Raw genomic sequence first — 20,173 nt, 5'->3', positions numbered from 1 at the left:
GCTGCCCTCTATGGTGTTTTTTTTTTTTTTTTTTTAATCGTTTAATAGAAAACTGAGCACGAGGACAAAGACGCAGTAACGTGTGTGACGGTGCGTAAGGTGTCCTGCACATCAGGACGGAACGGTTGCGATTAGTCCCTCTAGGTTTCTTTGGCAACCCTGTCTCCATTCCGTCTCCATGGCAATGCCAAGGCAGTTTACTTCCCTTTTTTCCCTGAGATACACGGCCTCTTTGTTACGCCACAGGTCATAAACTCAAGCTACGAGACCGAGAGGGCTCCGCGCTTCGTGGCAGTGCAGATGTGACGAGAGTGTGCGGCTCAGTGTACGAGCGAGAAACACAAAGGGACCTTTCAACAGGATGCCAGTGACACAATAGGATGCCACCACCGCTACACTGGTTATACTGGTTACCTTATTTACAGCCTGTAACATATTGCCTTTGCTAAATCATCTGCGTTTCTGACGATCACCAAGTCAAGGCAAGAAATGCATGTGATCTCAAACTCAACACATCGTGCAGCGTATAGGCCTGCAATAGCAAATCTCAAACAGCAATATCCACATGCATCGTGCTGGGAATGGTGAACCATCCAGTGGTTGCTATTGTTTTCAGTCAAACCTCAAAGGGTGATTTGAGCACCATGCAGGGAATGAATGAGCGCATGGTCGCGTTTAAACCTGTGATTTTGGGGATAAAGCAAGCTGTGCAAGGCAAGGCTCTTCTCTTACCCTTGGAAGCATCCTTGTCTTCTTTAGGCTTCGCCACTTTTCCGCTCATAGATCCCAGTTTGGATGTGTAATTCCCGAATTAGATAAGAATCGAAATCCCCTTAATTGCCGACAGTCCTCAATGAAATCCTGACCGGAGATTCCAAGTGCTGAGATAAGGCTTCTGTAAAGAGAAATATTCATCAAAATTGCATTTTCTCTCATAACACAACAGCTGCGTTTGGTGTTACAGCAGGGCCAAAGAACGTAACAATGGAGCTACTCGTGCTGCAAGGTGTTTCTCAATTGGGTATCAATGAAAACATTCAACTATTGATAGACACACTCACACGCCACACGACAAAGACCTCATGTAGTTTCAATAAACACAAAGAAGCAGCCTATACGCATGCCTATCTTCGCATAGTCTTTCCAGTTATTTAAGACCGCGCTTTAACCTACCTTATCTCCTCCACGTTTTCTGCTACATCAATGCACATTGATGAAAGGAAACGTCCCCACCATGAATCCCGTTATGTTGCATACGAAAAATCACGACCTACTCAATTGTGACAAGGGAGAGGAGCAAAAAGCTGCGAAATGGAGCGCACTTTTGCTCCCCAAAGGTCTTCAGTCAAGAAAAATTGAAGTGAACAATACACTGAGCTGTAGTATCTAACAAACCCCGAGAGTAATCCCATCCAGTGTGGCTTCTGGCGACCAGGTTTTCTTGTCTGAGGCTTTCACGGTCGAGCTCTGCTCCTCTAAACACTCGGCAGATAGAATCAACAGGATACACAACGTGAGAGCGCTCTACCAGTTACAGCGCCCGTTCACACAGTGGACAATTGTTTTTTGACCCCCGTATGACGGCTGTGGTGAAAACGAGCTGCTCCATCCATGAATGCAGTCAGCATGTGAGCTGTGATGTCGATGCGGAGAAGAATTAAAGCAGGAGGTTGTGCTGCATGGCGCGCACCATCTTGCTGTTGCTCTCATTCAGTTGCCTTTGCAGAGCTATGCGTTATCCCATTCACATCCGAGATGCGCATTTTCTAAATATATAATCGGAGGTGTTTCCTGACTTAATTAAATATGCATTTGGAAGCCAGTAAGTGGCTGGAGGATAACACATGAAAATAAAAACCGTAGTAAATTCTTTTTATGCTTTCTTACATACCTGCAGTTTGATCATTTTACAGTTTATATAACCTCATTAGTTAATAAGATATTTATTGCATATGACTAATACCGATGGTGTTATGTAAAACAAGCTCCGATTGATCGGACTCTTAACTGGGAACATAACCCACCTGGTTAAGACTGGATAGTGGAACGTATCAGTTTGTTTTAGTTTCATGAATACTTCTCGGGTCCTTGAAAGTTTTTCAGGTCCTTGAAAGGACACATTCAGTTCTACAGCAATGTTTTGAGAGTGACAACCACATTAAGTCCTTTCCCCCTTCTGGCAACAGATCAGCATTTTTTTTTTCCAGATGCCACCACACATTCCTGTTACATAATCACAAGGTGAAGTTTATCACATAGGTGTCTTTTACACCGGAGAAGCTAATGCCGCAGTCCCACAACTGTTTTGAAATGCGTTTTGTCCCCATTCAGCACAGATTTTTACTCCTTCAGATAAATAAAGATGAATTATTTGAGAAATGCTTGTACGTTTACACATTTAAAAAACATGCAATACAGTCTGAATGTAGATTAAACAAATAGTATACTGAGTAACTCGTTTGAGTGTGACGTGATTCACTGTGGGTCATGACAAATCGATTGTGGGAGTGAGGAATACCTGAATTTCAGTGCACTCATTGTAAAATACATGCAATAAAGAGTTAACTATAATCATCTTTTTGTAAGTGTTCAGAGACTATCAGACTAATGAATAAAGCCATTTAATTATAGTACTGCAACATATTACTGCAGTAATATGTTATATAAGTGTCCTTACCTTGTGAAACTTGTAAAGATGAAGCCTAAAAGCTTCACTTGAAGTCAAGTTAAACTGTGCAGTTTCAACTGGGCCATATCAACAGCAAAACTCCATATTGATTTCCATCTTTAAGGACACCACAATGTTTTTAGTTAGGAGTGCAATTTGTTAGATTCTGTTCAAAAGTCTTTCAATCCATGTCCAGTTTTTAGCAGGCTCTATGTCACAACCCCTGGTCATGCAGCGCTGTAGCATGCAGTGGCAGCAAAGGGAAAAAGACCCCTGGGTTGAGGGTTACACGCCCTATATGGTTGCTATTTTTAGAAGAAACTGGAACCGCTTCGAACTTTCTTCACATCCCCAAATCTTGCTGAGACATTTGAGACATACTGGGACCTGTGTTGGTGAGTGACTTTCCCTTATATTTCTGACACAGGATTTAAGAAAAGTGAACTCCAGTTAAGCTAAATCATAATCTTTTTTTGAATAATTTTAAGACAGAGGATGGTTATTAAAACACGATATGCATCAAGCAGCTAAAAAATATTGTGTAGGTTCCCCTAGTGCTGCAAAAACACCTCTGACCTACAGAACCTCTGTGGGTGTCCTGGGGAATCCTTTTGAGTCTTGTGGATTACGGGATGGGGCCTCGATGCATAAAACACAGATGCATGCCTTTATTTAGATTGTATTGACAGTTGTGATAGAGGCTGCAGAATCCTTGCCTATGAAGTTATGAAAAAATATAGACAGATATTTTTTTTTTCATAAAAACAATGTTTTTCACAGCATAGTCACAGATGAATGTGGCTTTACTTTGATGATCTACATGATGAATCTGTTAATTAAGATTACTTTAAAATATCTACTCTACCACAAGTCATTTATATATAAATTATATAAATTATATAATTATACCAAACAAGAAGGTGTGTTCAGGTAGTGTGGTGAGCATATGTTTTACATTCCACACATATATATATATATATATATATACTCAAGTACTCAAAAAGTACTCAAAATGATACAAAGGAATGATTATAAGGTAGAACACTGACACCCCACCTGGATACTAGAGTGGGGTATAGAGAGTGATGGTAAATGTCAGTGGCTTGTGTTCCCACTGTGTCTATGGCCTGTGGCCCCTTTTGACCTTTCCAGCAGGGCGTTACACTGTAGTGTTACATCCATTCCCAGTCTGTTTAAAGCAAAGCCAGGGACCCCGTTCAATATGGTGCAAACAAACTCCTGACTCACACTCTATAACCTCTGATGTCAGTTAGAGGTTATAGAGTACCAAGCTGTATCCAGCCATTCTACAGAATAACCCTGAATTTCTTATTTTTTCCCCACTGATTGTAATATTTGTGGTAGAAAATCCCCTCGGATTTCATGCTGTGCCACAATTATGCGTACACACTCAGCAAGTTGATTGGTTTCATTCACTGGTGATGTGTTGAGAGCTTTCATTTGAATGCAAAAGTAGTAAAAGTACAGTTTTCAAGTACTAAATTTGCACCAACATATTAAAAAAATTAAACTATCACCAGCATCCTGATTAGAGGGATTTCAATCCTGAACAATTGATCCTGATCCTAGAGAGCTCCCCCGCATGAATAGAAAGGTTTGATCAAGGGATAAAGGTTATCACACATAACAACTTGGTATTGATTTTCACTGACCCGGAGGGAAACAAAAGCAAACTGAAGCCCTACCCCCTCTACCCCACAGTATAAGATGGATCCCTTCATTGTACATATTTAGAAACAGCACTGAGGCCGGTACTGTTCTCTTGCTTCACATTACAGATATACTAGCCATGTGGCTAAGAATATGCTAAATGGTGATTCTGAACATTTGTTTCCACATCTCTGCAAGTTTTTGTTGTTGTTTTCGTGCATGACTGAGCACTTAAATGTACTTTCTTTACTAATGAGAAGCTTATGCTTTGAAACCTTACTTTACAATGTAATTTTTGACAGATTTTTATGCTGATACTCTCTTTTGTCTTGTTTTTTTTTTTTTTTTTTTTTTTTTTGCATGCTAGATTAATACATAAGCATCACCATCTTCAAACATGAGTTTTCCACCCCATTGACGGAAGCATCTCCAATAGACGAAAATGCTGGTCACTTCAGACTTCTTATCGAAATGGTAACTACTTGAGCATGTTGGGACATCGAAGCTCCTGCTATCCACGTTCCAACAACAAAACCTCTTTCATGGTCACTTAGGTTTTTTTCTCTTCCCATCCTAATGTAAAATCCAAATCAAATCAGCCTGCTCAGCATTTTCTTATGCTCAGCACTGGGCATAATTGAACTTTAACTGCTTAGTTGTAGCGTGGAGGGAGTGGGCAGAAGCCTATGCAATCACTCTGGTTCTCCATTCAGTTACAAAGCCTTTTCCTTTAATTTGTCACATGTCCATATCAGACAGTTTTAGTAATTTGTTGGTAATTTGCATGAAATTTACTTTTAAAGTAAAACAAGAACAATTATCTCAACTTTAAGAACAATTATCATTCCTAAAATTAAATACAAATAACATACACACACATACACTACCCTTATCTTTTCCTACAGGATTACAGTTTACTATAGAATGCCAGTGCAGCTTATTCAGCAGAGGAAGGCTTACTGTGGGCTAGATTGCATGTCGCTACTCTTGTGATATTAGGTGGTTAATTGTTATTTCTATAAGTGTTATGTAAGATCATAAGATGACTCGGTATTCCAGAGAACAATAAATCATTCAAAGCAGCACAATGGCATTTGGTGAAGAGATTGCATGTTCTGTCTTTGTTTGAGTGGGCATCTTTTGGATGGTTTCTTCCAGTATTTGTGGAATGCAACATTTGCATTGTCAGATTTGTGAAAAGCTTATCTTTTTTTTACACCAACTACTTTCATTTCCAATGCCAGCAGTGAAGTAATACAGTACTATGTAAAAAGTCTTGAACCAGTCCTCATTTCTTTATGTTTTGCTAGGAAAAAGGGAAAATCCTGTTTCTTAAGGACATGACTGTCACATACTGTTCATCCGCTGTAGATAGTTTTTCAGACCTGTCACTTCTTCTTTTGTCCTCCACTTGTCCAGTTTCCCCAGAATTTTAAGGACACACTGCACACCACGCTGAGAGATGCCATGATAGTTTTTACCAGATAGATCTGTGGGTATCACATAGTTGGTACAAAAGTACTGCTTGATTGTGTTATTTTTGGCTTTTTTTTTTGTCAGTTTGACTAAAGAAATGGAATCAAATGATGTGTTGTTGTGGCAGGCATCTAGTAACAAAGTGCCTAAAGATATCATTTGAAATTGTATCTTTTCTAAGTTGACTGTATTGACACAACACTAGCTCATCCCTTGAGTTTGGTGCCCCATTAAAGCTGAGTCAAAGGTCAGTGTTATGTGGCTTAACAGGAAAAAAACATTCCTCTAAAAATGTTCAGATGTAAGGACTGAAAATGAGTTGCTACTAATGCTCCTACTACTGTCAGTAATTCTTGTTTTGTGCTGTATTTTGCCTCTTAGTTTTAAGTAACTGGTCATTATTAGGTATTTTATTTTCATGGATTTGGGAGACACAGTTTGTTTCTTTGCTCAGTGTGTGTTATTCATGGCAGGTAAAATCAATTTCCATCTACATGGACCAGCCAAACAACCCATCTGGACTCTGAGCTGGCTTATAAATCAGTCCCATCACCAACTAGCAGTGAACAAGCTGCTTGATTTGCTGCTAGCCTGTACTTAACATCACCCAAGGGTATACTTGTGGAGGAGTCAGTATGGGTGTTACAAGGATCAGTCCCAAAAGATCATTCCTTAGGACAGGCAGTGAGATGGAGGGTGATTAATGCTCCGGTATTGTGCAGCTGGGTTAGTCATCTTCCCCTGATTGTAGGTGTTAGCCTGATTCAAGCTGAGTGTGGCTGATAAGGTAATCAGCCTGGTGCTGTAACAGGGATGCTGGTGACAATGTATGTTGTGTAATATGAATAGGATTGAACAAAAACTAACTTCTAACAGTCCAAATGTGCCCAAACTTTTAGAGATCACTACATCTTGTAATATTTCATTTTATCAGTGAATTGCAGGTGGACTGATTATAGAATAACTGAGTAGTTTGGGATTTTTTTCAGTTAATTTAAGACCAGAGGATTCTAAAAAGAGATTTAATTTTAGTAGAGCAAATGATGCCATGCAGCAGAGGTCAGTGTCATTTGTGCATCAAGCAAAGCAAGTTCCATAATCATATTTTGATTGTCAAGTGAATATAATGAATAATAATGCAGCAGAGAAGCAAATGCAGGATAATAAAATCCAAGGACTGAAAATGAAACTAAAGGTGATACTAGTCTTTGTCCATTTGTGTGTATGTGACCATACAGTTTGCACATAAAAGTGATGGATTTCATTATAGGACTGCTGCACACGCTCATTTATCTCTGACTCCCAAAGAGCTCCAGCACACTGACCTCAGTTCCAAAGGTCAGGATGGGGTCAGCAAGTTATTTCAAAACCAAAGAGGTCAGGGTTAAAAGATGAGAAATGATGTCATATTTCTTTTACATCACACACTACATAATTGACTCGGCCACTCCCCGGATTGCATTTTTACAGTATATCTCCCATGTCACAGAGTCACAGTATATTTCAGCTGTTGGGCATGTGACCTACATGGAATTGGTGCAGCTGATACACATAGAGCCTTCATGTCTGTATTTGCAGGTGACTAATTATCAGCTAAATCTTTTTTTGCTTTAAAAGAAAAAAACACTACAGATGCAAAAGATGATGCTATCAACTATCAGTTCGACCCACTTCTGCCTCATTGGCTCTGTGCAGTTTAGCTTTCTGCAAATTGTCTTCTTGACATTCATCAAGAAAACCGTCATCTCTGTGGGCACTTTCTGACCAGGAGGGATGGGAGCTCCACTTTTAGTAACAGTGGCTGAACATCCCTGAGCCAAGAGCGTCTGTCAGCTTGGCTGAATCGCAGCAGTAGATTTGAGCTCTAATTTCCAAGGAACTCTGAATTTTACAGTGTTTCTGGGCCACTGTTGGGAAAAGAGTGATCCGTGGTTAAATGTCAACCTTTGGTAGCGCTTATTTGTTCCTCCAATGATTTCATAGGATGATGAAGGGATGGTTTCATAATGAAGTCATCAGTTATATTAAATCAACAACTATAATTCATTTGTAAACTGCGTGCAACTACTTTTTTTTACATTTACTTTTTATTACTATTTTTTTAATGGATGTATTTTGTATTTTACTTAGGAGGATTTTATCAAACCGTTTAGGACTATTACACTGTGAGTGGTGTTATAATCCTGTAAATCCTATGAATAAAAAGACAGTTGTTAAAATGTCACTGTGTTTGCCTTGGTGGGTAGTAGTCCTGTGCGTGCAGGCATGTGGGATAATGGCCATGAAACATTAGGCTCTTAAATTACAGAAATGATTGACAGAGCGAGGCACTCTGAAATATCACATTAATGTCAATGAGTTTATTGGAAGGAGGGGCTGACGGGGTGGGGGGGCTAGTGTGTGCTTCTTTGTACAGTTCCCTGTTGATATTACTGTAAACACTAACAAGACTGGAGTGCTGTGTGAAATGTCCTTTAACACACGTCTCCTTGCAGTCCTTGAGCATCTAATGATGTTAATGTAAAATATATCTCTAACAGTACAATACAGCTGCAAAGATTCAACACTAGCCCTAAACCATTATCATAATATCAGACACAGTTCCAGATGTGTAAACAACCAAGAGTTAAATTTGTCTTCTTTCTAGAGATTGTTTAAGCATTTAGGCCCGTAAGTATTTGGTAAGTAGCACAGTTTTGCAGTTTTGCCTCTGTACACCAAAGCTGTGGATTTCAAATCAACCAGCCAAGATGTAATTGAAGTGCAAACTTTCAGCTTCAGTTCAAGGGGTTTTATGAACATTTTGCATGAACTAAGTAGGAATTACTGCCATTTTTATGTATAGATCCAATTTCAAGACCTTCAAAAGTAGATGGACATAGAGGCAGCAGGTTAACAGCCCTTGTTATTCCGTGGCAAAACGATAAAATGGCATTCCCGACGTGACCTCAGTAAGCACTTTCCTGATAAGTTTATGCCATCACACACTCAGTTTTGGCCATGTTGAGTTAAAAAATTAAGTCTGTTTTGTAAATCTTCACACGTTTCAGAATGGAGGGTTATCTTTGAAGGTCACTGGCTAAAGAGTTGTCAGTCATATGCAAACAAGAGATGCCTCTATGAACGTATATACAGCCAGTTAACAAAACTGGTTACACTGGCGAACAGAAAGGACAACATCTGAAAGAGCCTGCACAGTTCTGGAAAATAGTTTTTGTGGACTTTTTTCATTTGTTTCCAGGAGGCAGTGAGCCTAGCTGTAAACAGAGAAAATATTAATCTGAGTAGCACAAAGTAGCTGTTTCCCTACTTTTAGTATTTATGCTAAGCTAAGCTATTATGCATGCTTATGTATGCTCTAGGACTAAAATAAACCACCTTTGTCTCCACTTGGTATGCAGGGATCACTTTAGAAACACACACTGTTTGTTTAGGCTCCAATTTTTGTTCAGTACTTCAACGGCAGCTCTTTTTCTTCACATTGGTCTAATTATACAAAATTGTCTCAGAGGAGAAAACGTGATCATAAACTAACCGAGACAGAGTGTTTTAACTTCACTGTAGGTCACATTACACAAGAGTTGGGCCTGTGTTTCCTATATAGTGATATATAGATACAAGTCTCATATATGACATAACATTTTAATTTGCTATTGGAATAAATTTGAAGTGCGTGTGCATGTGTGTGTGTGTGTATGTGGGGGGGGGGGATTTATGTTAAATATGAGCCCACATGAGAATAACTTTAACATTAATATGGTGTGTCCTGAAGAAGCCCTGAGCTCATGTTGTCTCACTGTAACAACTGGAAGAAATGAGTGATCTAAATAAAACATAACTCCTTCTGCTGTGCCCCAGGGCATTTTCATGTCATTAACATTGCATCACTTAAATGTCACACTGTACCAACAATTTATTTTTGCACATAATGTTTCACAAACACTAATCAGTAGAAAACATGGAGTCTAATGAGTAGAAGCAAGGTCACTGTGAGGGTGAGTTTCTGCAAAGGTTAGATGGGACAGGCACAGTAGGTCCTGATTAACACAGTCAGTGATGTCTTGATGACGAAATTCACCTTTTTGTGGGTTTTTCAGACGATCATCAACCAAACTGCAGCTCACGTTCACACAGCATCAACTGTTTGTTTACTTTTTTTCACATTTAAAAAAGTAAACTACTAAAAACTTCTGTTCAAAAAGTTTTTGTTGGATCTTTTAAAAATATTTTGGTGGTTTGGTTATCCTTTTTTACTTTCATCCAGATAATTGATTCAGTCACCACTGCATATTTAACGTCCGGATCTTCCAAAATCCTGCTGCTTTTGTTTGAGCTGCACAAACATTCAGGTTGAAAACAACAGAAGAAGGTTTTACCGAAACAAAAGATAAGCCCTCAGCAAATGACAGCTTCTCCCTGGTGAAAGACTGCGGTCTAGGCTGCCTGATCTCCTGTGCAGCCCAGGAGATACTGTACAGAAACAATCAATAGCACTGAGCAAGCATCAGAGTTTTTATTATCTGCAAGGCCCTGACTCGATCCCCCACCGTAGTGACTAATCTAATTGGAGCCGACACAGACTCCCAAGCTGTGTGGTGCTGCCAAAGAATGAGAGAAGACAGAGATGTCAGGAAGATCTTCATAAATCAATAGTTAGTCACAGGCAATTTTATTTCCTTCCATCCATTCATACATCCGCTCCGTCCATTTAAAACAGTCTTGTTAGGCTGCTTTACACACAAGTCATCACCTCAGTTGTAACATTTAAAACCGTTGTTTCTATTTTCTCCTGCTCATACTATAGTAAGCCTTGTCAATTGTCTGCATCCATTCTGCTATTACACTAGAGTGAGACACTATGTGGAAAGAATGCCATTGGGGATATCATGCCCACAGACTGTTCACAAAGCTCAGCAACAGACTCGCATTTAGATGCATGACTCAGTGGGGGAAGTTCAGGTGGTAATGTTTTGGACTGAAGTTGGAATACCTATCAGTAACATTCACTCAGGAAAAGTCTGGTGACTGTTGGTTCAAGCGGTCAAACTCTGGTGTGATTGAACCACTTTACTCACACACTCCTGCTGAAAAAAAAAAAAAGAGAAGCTCTTGTATTGAGTAGACAGTGTTAATTACTCAGGTGTGAATTATTCATCCTCTCAACGATTCTGTGAAATATAAATGCCCTCAGTCGATAGTTGCCAACACTTGAGAAGATTGCGGACTCCCCGTGGGGGGATTCCAGAGCCAGTGATGGTTTTGCATCTTTTATGCCAGACCACAAAATGACACTAGAGTTAAAACTTCAGCTGGCACGGTGAATCAGCACCTTTGACTGCACGCCATGACTGCATCATCTTGATTATTCTTTAAAAATACTGAATGATTATGAAAGGCGTGAGCACAGGTGGTAAAGATCCAATACTGCACAATACTTAGAGGTTTTGACTAACACTGAAATAGGAAACTTTGAGAGATTTTGAAGAGCTTTGAGTATCTTCTCTCTGAGTTAAGTGCATATTTGGAGATGTGAAAAAGGCGCCACTGATTCAAGTTCAAACGCAAAAATTCACCATTGGTAATAACAGGTATTTAAAGGGCAAAACCACCATTTCATCCACTAAAGCAGGGGGGGGTCTCGAACCTAAACTCTGGAGCCGTATGCATCTCATTTGCTCCGTGGAGCTTTGACAAAAAACTAGATGAATATGGATGATGGTAATAAACAGTTATTTATTCATAATCTCTATAAGTTACATTCTCCAGCTTTAAAAATGTGCAATCTATACAGAATTACACAAGTACACCTAATCAGGCTAATACTTCATCCTCCACTTCACAACTACTCATTTATGTTTGTTATGAATAAATAAGTGTCTAAGTTTGGTAATTTCATACATGTAACAAAAGCATGCAATTAGTGCAATGAAAAGGCAACTACAGCTACATCCCTCTGTATACATGTGTAAAGATTTTAATTATCTAAACCCATCTGCAATGCTGAGAGGATCGTTTAAACGTAATAGGTTGTCCAACCTTTTGGTGTGTTTTATGGCTCCAACAGCCATAAAACACTTTCTTTATATGTTTTTTATAAATATTGTTCAAAAATGGCTCTTATGATAGAAAAGGTTGCCAACTACTTAAATAGAGCACGTTCATAGGTGTTCGTGGAGTGGCATTGGCCTGTCTTGAATGAGATCCAGCTGCAAAATTAAAATGATATATTTTACACTGTAGTCATTTCATATCAAATATTAAGATTTTCTTTGGCTTCTCTGTCTTGGTGTTGTTGACTCGCGCCATTTGAAGCAAAAAAAACTCTTTTAAAAACGCACTTCATACATTCAGTAAACATAATAAACAGGGCTAGCAACAGCCGGAGAAGAGGAACGTTTAGATGAGATATGAATTTATAGACCTGTGACTGACTGCATGATTTAGATTTGATGCTGTATTTGTATTATCTGTGAGACGTTTTGGGTTGTATGGCTGCTATCTTGGCCGTGTCTGTGTTGTAAAAGAGAGTGAGAGCCCAGTGGGACTTCCTGGTAAAATAAAGTAATAATTTAAAGAATCCTCATAGTCTGACATTAAAAGCATATTAGGTGAGAAAGTAAAAACAAATTGTGATGGAAAAAGGTTTTTGATCATTAGAAATATGATGAAATGCTAAGAAACGTGATAAAGACGGACGATTATTAATAGATCTGTGAAAGCGCGTCTTCAAAGCTTAACACGGTTTTTGTTGTCTGGCTCATACAGTAACAGCTTTTATTGTCCATAGAGTCACAGAATTTCCATTAAAACTGATTTCTTGACTATTCTTCAATTAGGAGTTGGAAAAATCTTACTAGGAAAACTAGAAACATGTTCAAACATACACAGAAATACAGTATATAAGGCAAAAACATAGTTTGTAAACCACCTTTATTCTTAAATGCAGCCTGAACTCTTCAACAAGCTTTCTTATCATTTCTTTAAGTAGACTTTGGGAAGAGTTTTCCAGGCTTCTTGAAAAACATTCAAAGCTCTTCTTCAGATATTGGCTTTTTTCAGTTCTGTGTTACGACGATCCCACAATACTTCAATAATATTGAGGTCTTGGCTCTGGGGAGGCCAATCCATGACTGATAATGTTCCACTCTGTGTGTGTTTTTACTGCAGCTGGAGTGTGTTTCAGATAATGAAGCAAAGGTTGTTGCTAATCAGATGCTTTCCACACTATGCTGCATTATTAGCCTGCCATAATCACGTCAGTATAAATTTCTATGAGATAAAAAAAAGTGTCATATTGTGATATCATTTTTGCAGCCTTTACATTTCTGAGTATCCACAACAACAAGAGAAGCCCAGGCATGTCTGAGAGCAAGAGCCATACATCAGCCTCCAATAACAATTTAATATTTAAATCATCTTCAACAACTTCTGACAAAGCACAGTACTTTGCAAAAGTGTTGTTCCCCTAAAAGCGGAAAGAATAAACTTTCACCACTTGAAGCAAAAACAATCCTTCAAGCACAACCTAGCGACAAAGGACTAGATACTATCAGCTGGTGACATGTGGTGGACAATTGATAACATAATTTTTCCATAAGAGTCCAAGTTTCTCATGTGACCCCTTGGGAAAATGAATTGTCTGCCTCTGCTAGGTAAGTTATTAGTTTACATTTGGGTTGCACATCAACGGCTGCTAGTATCTAAGATTCATCCTGGTGCAGTTACATGGTGGAAAAGCAGCACTTATATCTGATTTATACTTTGTCACTACTATTGTACTATAATACTGCTGCTGCTGGCACTTTGTCTCAATAAAGTCACACTTTGAATGAGGAAGTGTGTCATCAATGACAGCAGCTTATTGGAAAATGATGGAAAATACCCCTAATTTATTTACACTTATAAATGCTGTTCTTTCATTTATCTTCTCCTTCATCATCAGTAATATAATTTTACTAAAGTTTCTGGGAATGTAATGATATAATTAGGACCTATACAGCTTTCTCCTATGCAAGCAACATATGGTGGCATATTTCTAATTGCATCAAACCACTAGCACTGCAGACTAAAACCATGGAAGATAATGATTTGAACCAAAAATTATAAACTTGGATTCAAGACCTGTGCCCACTGATTCTTTCACTCCACTTCTTAAGTAATTTGGCAAACCTCAACCTTTTCTGCCTTCCCGTACACTCCCTTTTCACCAGCCACCCTTCCACTGAGACCATTTCTGATGTGGTTTCAGTGAACAGTAGAAGGATCAATGGAGCCCAGATGCATCTCTCAGGTCCTGTGTCAGGCTTTTATTGGATTTTTTCCTATTTCTCAAGGACATGACTTTCTGATACTGTTTGTCTGCTGTAGATAGCTTTGTTTTGTTTGTTTGGGTATTTGTCACTTAAAAAAGAAGCACAAGAGACTTTTGTACAGTACTGTAGATTCTTCTTTTCCGTTATTTTTACTGCATTATTTATTTATTTATTTATTTTGAAGAACTGAGTTAAAATAATACATTTAAAACTGTTTTTCAAAAGAATCCAGTGATTAAGATCCATGTTTTACATTATACAACCTTCACACGTGTATAGTATTATGATGTGTCTTAGACTCCTTTCTGCAGTGAAATATCGTCATAACCCTGTCGCCTACCTCCCTTACTGAGGTGTGTGGACGCCATCTTGTGGCGCAAAGTTTGAAGTACACTTAATAAATTAATTTCTGTGGTCTGGCCACCATCAAGTCCTGGCGAGTTTTCTGAAAACGGCAGACTATATTGGACGAATTTTATTTGCACTTCTGTTAAGTAAATTAAATAACTGCTTGTGCGTAACTGTATATAGACGAGCTGGGAGAGATTTTAATGCCATGTACATATTAATAACACATTTTTAAATGGACTGACTAACAAATAATTAATGGACAAATCAACCTTGTTGGCATGATTTTAGTACAACAATGCGTAAAGTTAATTTTAGCTCAGGCTTATGACTGAGAGGTGGAGCCTGAAAATTGTCTTTAGAGCAAAGGTGAAAAACCAGGACATAAGTCATTGTAGCTGACTGGTTTCAGTGTACCAATTTTCAGAACCCCAGTTTCCTTAATGTAAATCATCAGTTAAATTTCTCACAGTTGTTTTATAAATGACTATTCTTGTAATCAGGAGGAAATACCTAGTGTCTTTTGTGCCAGTGGATGTCGACACTCTAGCTTTTCCCAGACAGACTGTTTTTTCTCTGAACAAACATTCGACTAATTGTTGGTGCACATGTGCAAACACAGATTGCACTTTGGAGCAGTAGTCGAGAGTGTTTCTGTCAGGATGGCAGAAAAATTTGGAATGGGACTCATTTCTGCGTCTTTGCTGCATTTTCTGCTTTTAAATGTTCGGCTGGGCTCCGGAGGTATTGTGATATTTTAGTGATGCTCTTTAACTTTAGGTACATTTTCGTTTTGCAGACTTCTTAGCAGCATTTATGACAGATGGATTAAAACATTATTCCTAAACTTTAAGAAGTTTGTGCTTTTGACTCACGAAATGAAACAGTGGATAAACACAAACTAGCTTTTTCTTATTCCTTTGTTTACTCTAGTTCCTGCTCCATCTGCGGGTGAAGTGTTTCTGTCCGGTCAATCAGCTGATAGCATTTTGCGCAGACACAAACGTTACAACACTGGACTGTTTGAGGAGTTTCTGCAGGGAAACCTGGAGAGAGAGTGTAAAGAGGAAATATGCGACTTAGAAGAGGCGAGGGAGACATTCGAGAATGATGAAAAGACAGTGAGTATTCAATTATTTGGATTTTATTTGGCTTTGCTGACTGCAGTGATCACTGCCTTTACTCTGTATTGTAGATGGAATTTTGGGCAGGATATGCAGGTAAGACTGTACTTAATGACTTATTGAATGTGAGCATGTTTTTAGTAAACTTTTTGTACTATTATATTATTAATTATTCTAACTAATTACTACTTATCGTTCCTAGTTTTAAAACTTAAACACTAAAGGTTTGTCTTTCATCTTGTAACATTACCGTGTATTTCTTTATGTATATTTATGCATGTTTTTCTGTAAATGCAAAATCAAATGAAATATTTTCACCTTCCTGATTTTTTTAGATTTTTGTATATTTGTCACACTTACATGTTTCAGTACATCAAACAAATTTTAATGTTAGACAAAGATAACCCAAGAAATGCAACATGCATTTTGTATTAAAATTATTTATTTATTTATTTATTTTAATTTTAAAAATACTATCTAAACCTGGCCCTATGTGAAAAAGAAGTCTTCCCGCCCCCTCTTTAATGACATTTTTGGAAAGCTGGGTTCAATTTCACTAAGCATACTCAGGCCTGATGACTGCCAGATGTCAATAAATCTCTATCTGCCAAAGTGAAGTAGGCTAAAAGAACACATCACAATCTAACAATTTCAAACGCATTACAAAGCCATTTTTAAGGCTTTAGGGCTCCGGTAAAGCACAGTGAGAACCAATATCCACAATTAAAAAAACTTGGAACAGAGATGAACCTTTCCAGGAGAGGCCAGCCTGCCAAAATTACTCCAAGAGCACATCAGCGGCTCATCCAGGAGGTCACAAAAGAACCCAGAACAACATCTAAAAAACTGCAGACATCACTTGCTTCAGTTAAGGTCAGAGTTCAACAATAAGAAAGAGATTTGGCAAAAATTGCCTCTGTGGGAGAGTTCCAAGGTTAATATGAAAAAAACACAACACAAAAGCTCATCTCCCATTTATTGTATTCTATGGACAGATGAGACAAAAGCTGGAAGGTTTGCATCTCCATCTGGCGTAAAGCTAAAACATAATTTCTTAAAAAGAACAGTCAAACAGTGAAACAAGCCGGTGGGAGCGTGGTCTGGGGCTGCTTTGCTTCAGGACCTGAACGATTCATGCTGGGAAAAACCTCCATTATAGCTGAATTAGGACTATTCTGTGAAGAAAAGTGGGCCAAAATTCCTCCGAGTGATGTTAAAGACTCATTGCCAGTTATCACAAAGGTTTGACAGTAGTTCTTTGGGCCAAGGATGCCCTGACCAGCAATTAGGTTAAGGGGCCAATCACTTTTTTTACTCCTTTAATATTAACATATAATATATAATATAAAATTTTAAAAAATAATATAAATCAATATATGTAATATATAATATCAAATTAATTTCAAGTTCTGCATTTTGATTTCCTCAGATGATAATCAGTGTATGTCAAGGCCATGCCTGAACCAGGGGTCATGTAAAGACATCCTGGGCTCCTACACCTGCACATGTGCATCTGGCTTCACTGGGAGGAACTGTGAGATTGGTGAGTGAATGCCATGTGACTGGATATAAAAACTGTAATCTAACAAAACTGGTTTTGTAGTGACATTTCCTACATTTTGTGACAATCTGATATCAGCAGTGAGCAGATCAAAGGCTCAAAGGACAAACAAGCAGATGCATTTTAGTCTTCTTTTTCTTTCTAAATTAAATCAGTGTCTCACATTCAGCATCACTCTGGTTTTAGGTTCCAAAATTAGATTGTTTGTTATTTTAGTTGTTCTAAAAGCAGCATCCCACAGACCTGGATTTACCTGAATTTTATTTAACTTGTCAAAACAGATAGTCTGTCTTAAAATAGCTATGTGAAATGGCTATGTGAATCCCTATTTAAGGATTAAAAAAAATGTAATTTGTTCACATTAGTTATTATGAATTAGCTATTAGAGATACATTATTAATGTAAATTATAGGGAGGAATTCACAGCTATTGTTCTGATTTAAGATGCTTTCTAGGAAGTTTCTGAAGAAAATATGAGGCTACTGAGTTGCTGGATGTCTAGAGTTTTATTTCCTCCACAACAAGTCAAAACTCAGCTCAACTGAGTAGTTTAACTAAAAAGACTAATCAGAAACACAAATTCTCATTTCTGCTTTACATACATTTTTGCTCAGAATGTGGCCGCTGTATTTTGCCCTATAACTGATGCTGAAAGCACATTCAGAAAAGTTTTCTTTAAAATTTAGTATTAGCAAGTAAATAACAACATACAAAACCTGTTTTAGTGATTATATAAAATATTAAATATTATTGTGATGCAAAACATACTTCTATATCTGTATGGTAACAACATGTATTTATATTCATTAAAAGAATGATTTTTAATTAATTATGTTTTGCTTTTTGTTTTTTTCTCCTCAGTTATAGCAAAAAGATGCGATGTGAACAATGGAGACTGTATGCACTTCTGTGACTCATTAGGAGTCTTTGGAGCAAAATGCTCCTGTGCTACAGGATACAGGCTGATGCAGGATGGTGTCAGCTGTGAAGCAGAAGGTATCAGATTATTTCTCTTATATTCAATATCATATTAATGACTTTGTATCAATCCTCTTTTCTCACATCACCAGTTGAATTCCCATGTGGCAGAACTGCCCTGACAGCACAAAGTGGAGTATATACAAGATCTGCGCTCCACTATGAGAATGCAAACAGCACTTCACTGACCCACACGAACACTACTGCATACCCTCCCTCAACTCCAGCCCCTACCACAGTGTCGTTTATGGACACAGGAAATAGACGAAAGAAACTGCCCCTGTGGGTATACAATGCCACTGAGGCGCCAGTTAGGCCTTATAAACGTATCGTTGGAGGTGAAGTGGTCCTTCCAGGAGAGATCCCATGGCAGGTAGTGTAATGCCAGGAAGCAGACATACCCAATGCAATTTAAGTAGTCTGTTAAGGGAATTGCCTACGGGAAGGAAAGTCTGGTAGTGGATTATTCTCAGGTCACGTCTTCTCTCTTTTTCAGGTAGCCTTGGTAGCACGTCCCAGTGGTCATATATTCTGTGGGGGATCCATTCTGAGCAAACACTGGGTTATCACTGCTGCTCATTGCCTGATAGAGGCACAAGGCTCCTTCTTCGTCAGAGTGGGTAAGGCTGACATATAATAAGATAGCGCTGTTTAGAGTACTACTGCGTCTATTCAACTTAACAGCTAGCAGAAAACAAATCAATATTGACTATTTGTGAGAACTGGCTCTCCTGTTTCTAGTTTCAACAAGATTACAAGATTTCATCCTTTCCCCTTTTTGTGATAGCAGTCTGAGCAACTTTGCTTCTTGGACCAGTGACCGGAACATTACTTTATTTTTATTTTTTTTATAGAATCCTTTTACCATTTCCCTGAGCTATCAATTAAATGATCAATAAATTAACATATAATAGATAAAAGAAAATAAGTGGGGTGACAGCCCTAGTTTTATGGATCAGATTTTGATTTTTAAAAGTTAATTTCTTGCACTTGGAAGAGGAAGTTCATCTACTTTTGAAATTCTATTTCATGCATTGTGTTGTGAAGTATATTTAAAAAACGATTCAACAAGACATATCTTTGATTATAGGGGAGAATAACATCGACATCAATGAAGGCACGGAGCAGAATCATGATGTGAAGGAGATGCACATTCACCCACGCTACAACGCCACTCTAAGCTTATACAACCATGACATTGCCCTCCTCTATCTCAAAAGCCCCATCACCTTCTCCAAGGTAGTGCGACCCATCTGCATAGGGCCCATGACGTTCATTGAGGCGTTAGTGAAGGATTCCTCCCCAGCTACAGTCAGCGGCTGGGGCAGAACCCGCTTCCTTGGAGCCACGGCCAAGACGCTGCAGAAAGTCGAGGTTCCCTTCACAGATCGCACAGAGTGCACGCAGAGCAGCCGCCAAAAGATCACCTCTGTCATGTTTTGTGCAGGATACTATAACGAGGCCAAAGATGCCTGTCAGGGCGACAGTGGAGGCCCTCACGCAAACAGTATTCATGATACATGGTTCCTCACAGGCATCATAAGCTGGGGGGAAGAATGCGCAAAACAAGGGAAATATGGTGTGTACACCCGGATCTCTCTTTATTACAGCTGGATAAACCATGTTATGGGGGTAACTAAACACAGGATGGCATTTGATTATGAAAACCCTGACCCATAAAAATAAAAAAAAAAAAGTATTGAACCTTTCAAACCCACTTCAGGTTGAAAAACTGCAAGTTGCGTTTTAACTGTAAGAATTTGGCATGCAAATGAATTCATATAAATACGAGTACAGCTTGTAGATGTTGTAAAGAAAGCGGATATTTAACGTTTTTTTTAAACGAATGAAAATTATTACACTACAAAAATTCTAGCATTGAAATCAACAACAGAAGCACAATAAGCTGTAAAAATGCACGTGTAAAGAGAAATACATGAATATGCTTAAATAGTGTTGAGACCTATGATTTAATATGCCCTTTCATACTTCTATGCAAATAAATATACGACAAAATACCAGTTCATCTACCCGT

At 38.4% G+C, this 20,173-nt stretch overlaps 2 protein-coding genes across 3 annotated transcripts in view; one reads left to right on the top strand and one right to left on the bottom strand.

Annotated features, from left to right (window-relative positions):
* The window catches only part of fgf13a (fibroblast growth factor 13a), a 96,767-nt gene extending 93,909 nt beyond the window's left edge, over positions 1-2,858 (bottom strand). Inside the window, exons 1-2 of one of the 2 annotated variants that reach the window (XM_031734944.2) lie at positions 2,678-2,858; positions 733-895 (exon numbers count right to left, since the gene is read on the bottom strand). In XM_031734944.2, coding sequence (XP_031590804.1) covers positions 733-781 — 49 coding nt within the window. In that variant the 5' untranslated portion in view covers positions 782-895; positions 2,678-2,858. Of the gene's footprint in view, positions 1-732; positions 896-1,173; positions 1,586-2,677 lie in introns of those variants that run through there. The other variant, XM_031734875.2, reaches the window with a different exon arrangement.
* A 12,230-nt stretch (positions 2,859-15,088) lies between these two features.
* On the top strand, positions 15,089-20,162 carry f9a (coagulation factor IXa). The gene is made up of 8 exons (XM_031742635.2): positions 15,089-15,219; positions 15,409-15,596; positions 15,671-15,695; positions 17,029-17,142; positions 18,022-18,156; positions 18,231-18,511; positions 18,635-18,758; positions 19,229-20,162. Exons 1-8 carry the CDS (start codon positions 15,138-15,140, stop codon positions 19,816-19,818), a joined length of 1,539 nt encoding a protein of 512 aa, XP_031598495.1. The 5' UTR covers positions 15,089-15,137; the 3' UTR covers positions 19,819-20,162.
* The last annotated feature ends 11 nt before the right edge of the window (positions 20,163-20,173 follow it).

Source organism: Oreochromis aureus, linkage group 2 (assembly GCF_013358895.1).
Source record: "Oreochromis aureus strain Israel breed Guangdong linkage group 2, ZZ_aureus, whole genome shotgun sequence".
Taxonomy (NCBI): Eukaryota; Metazoa; Chordata; class Actinopteri; order Cichliformes; family Cichlidae; genus Oreochromis; species Oreochromis aureus.
The sequence above is the reverse complement of the archived record's forward strand: the minus strand, read 5'-3'. Positions and strand labels throughout refer to the sequence as shown.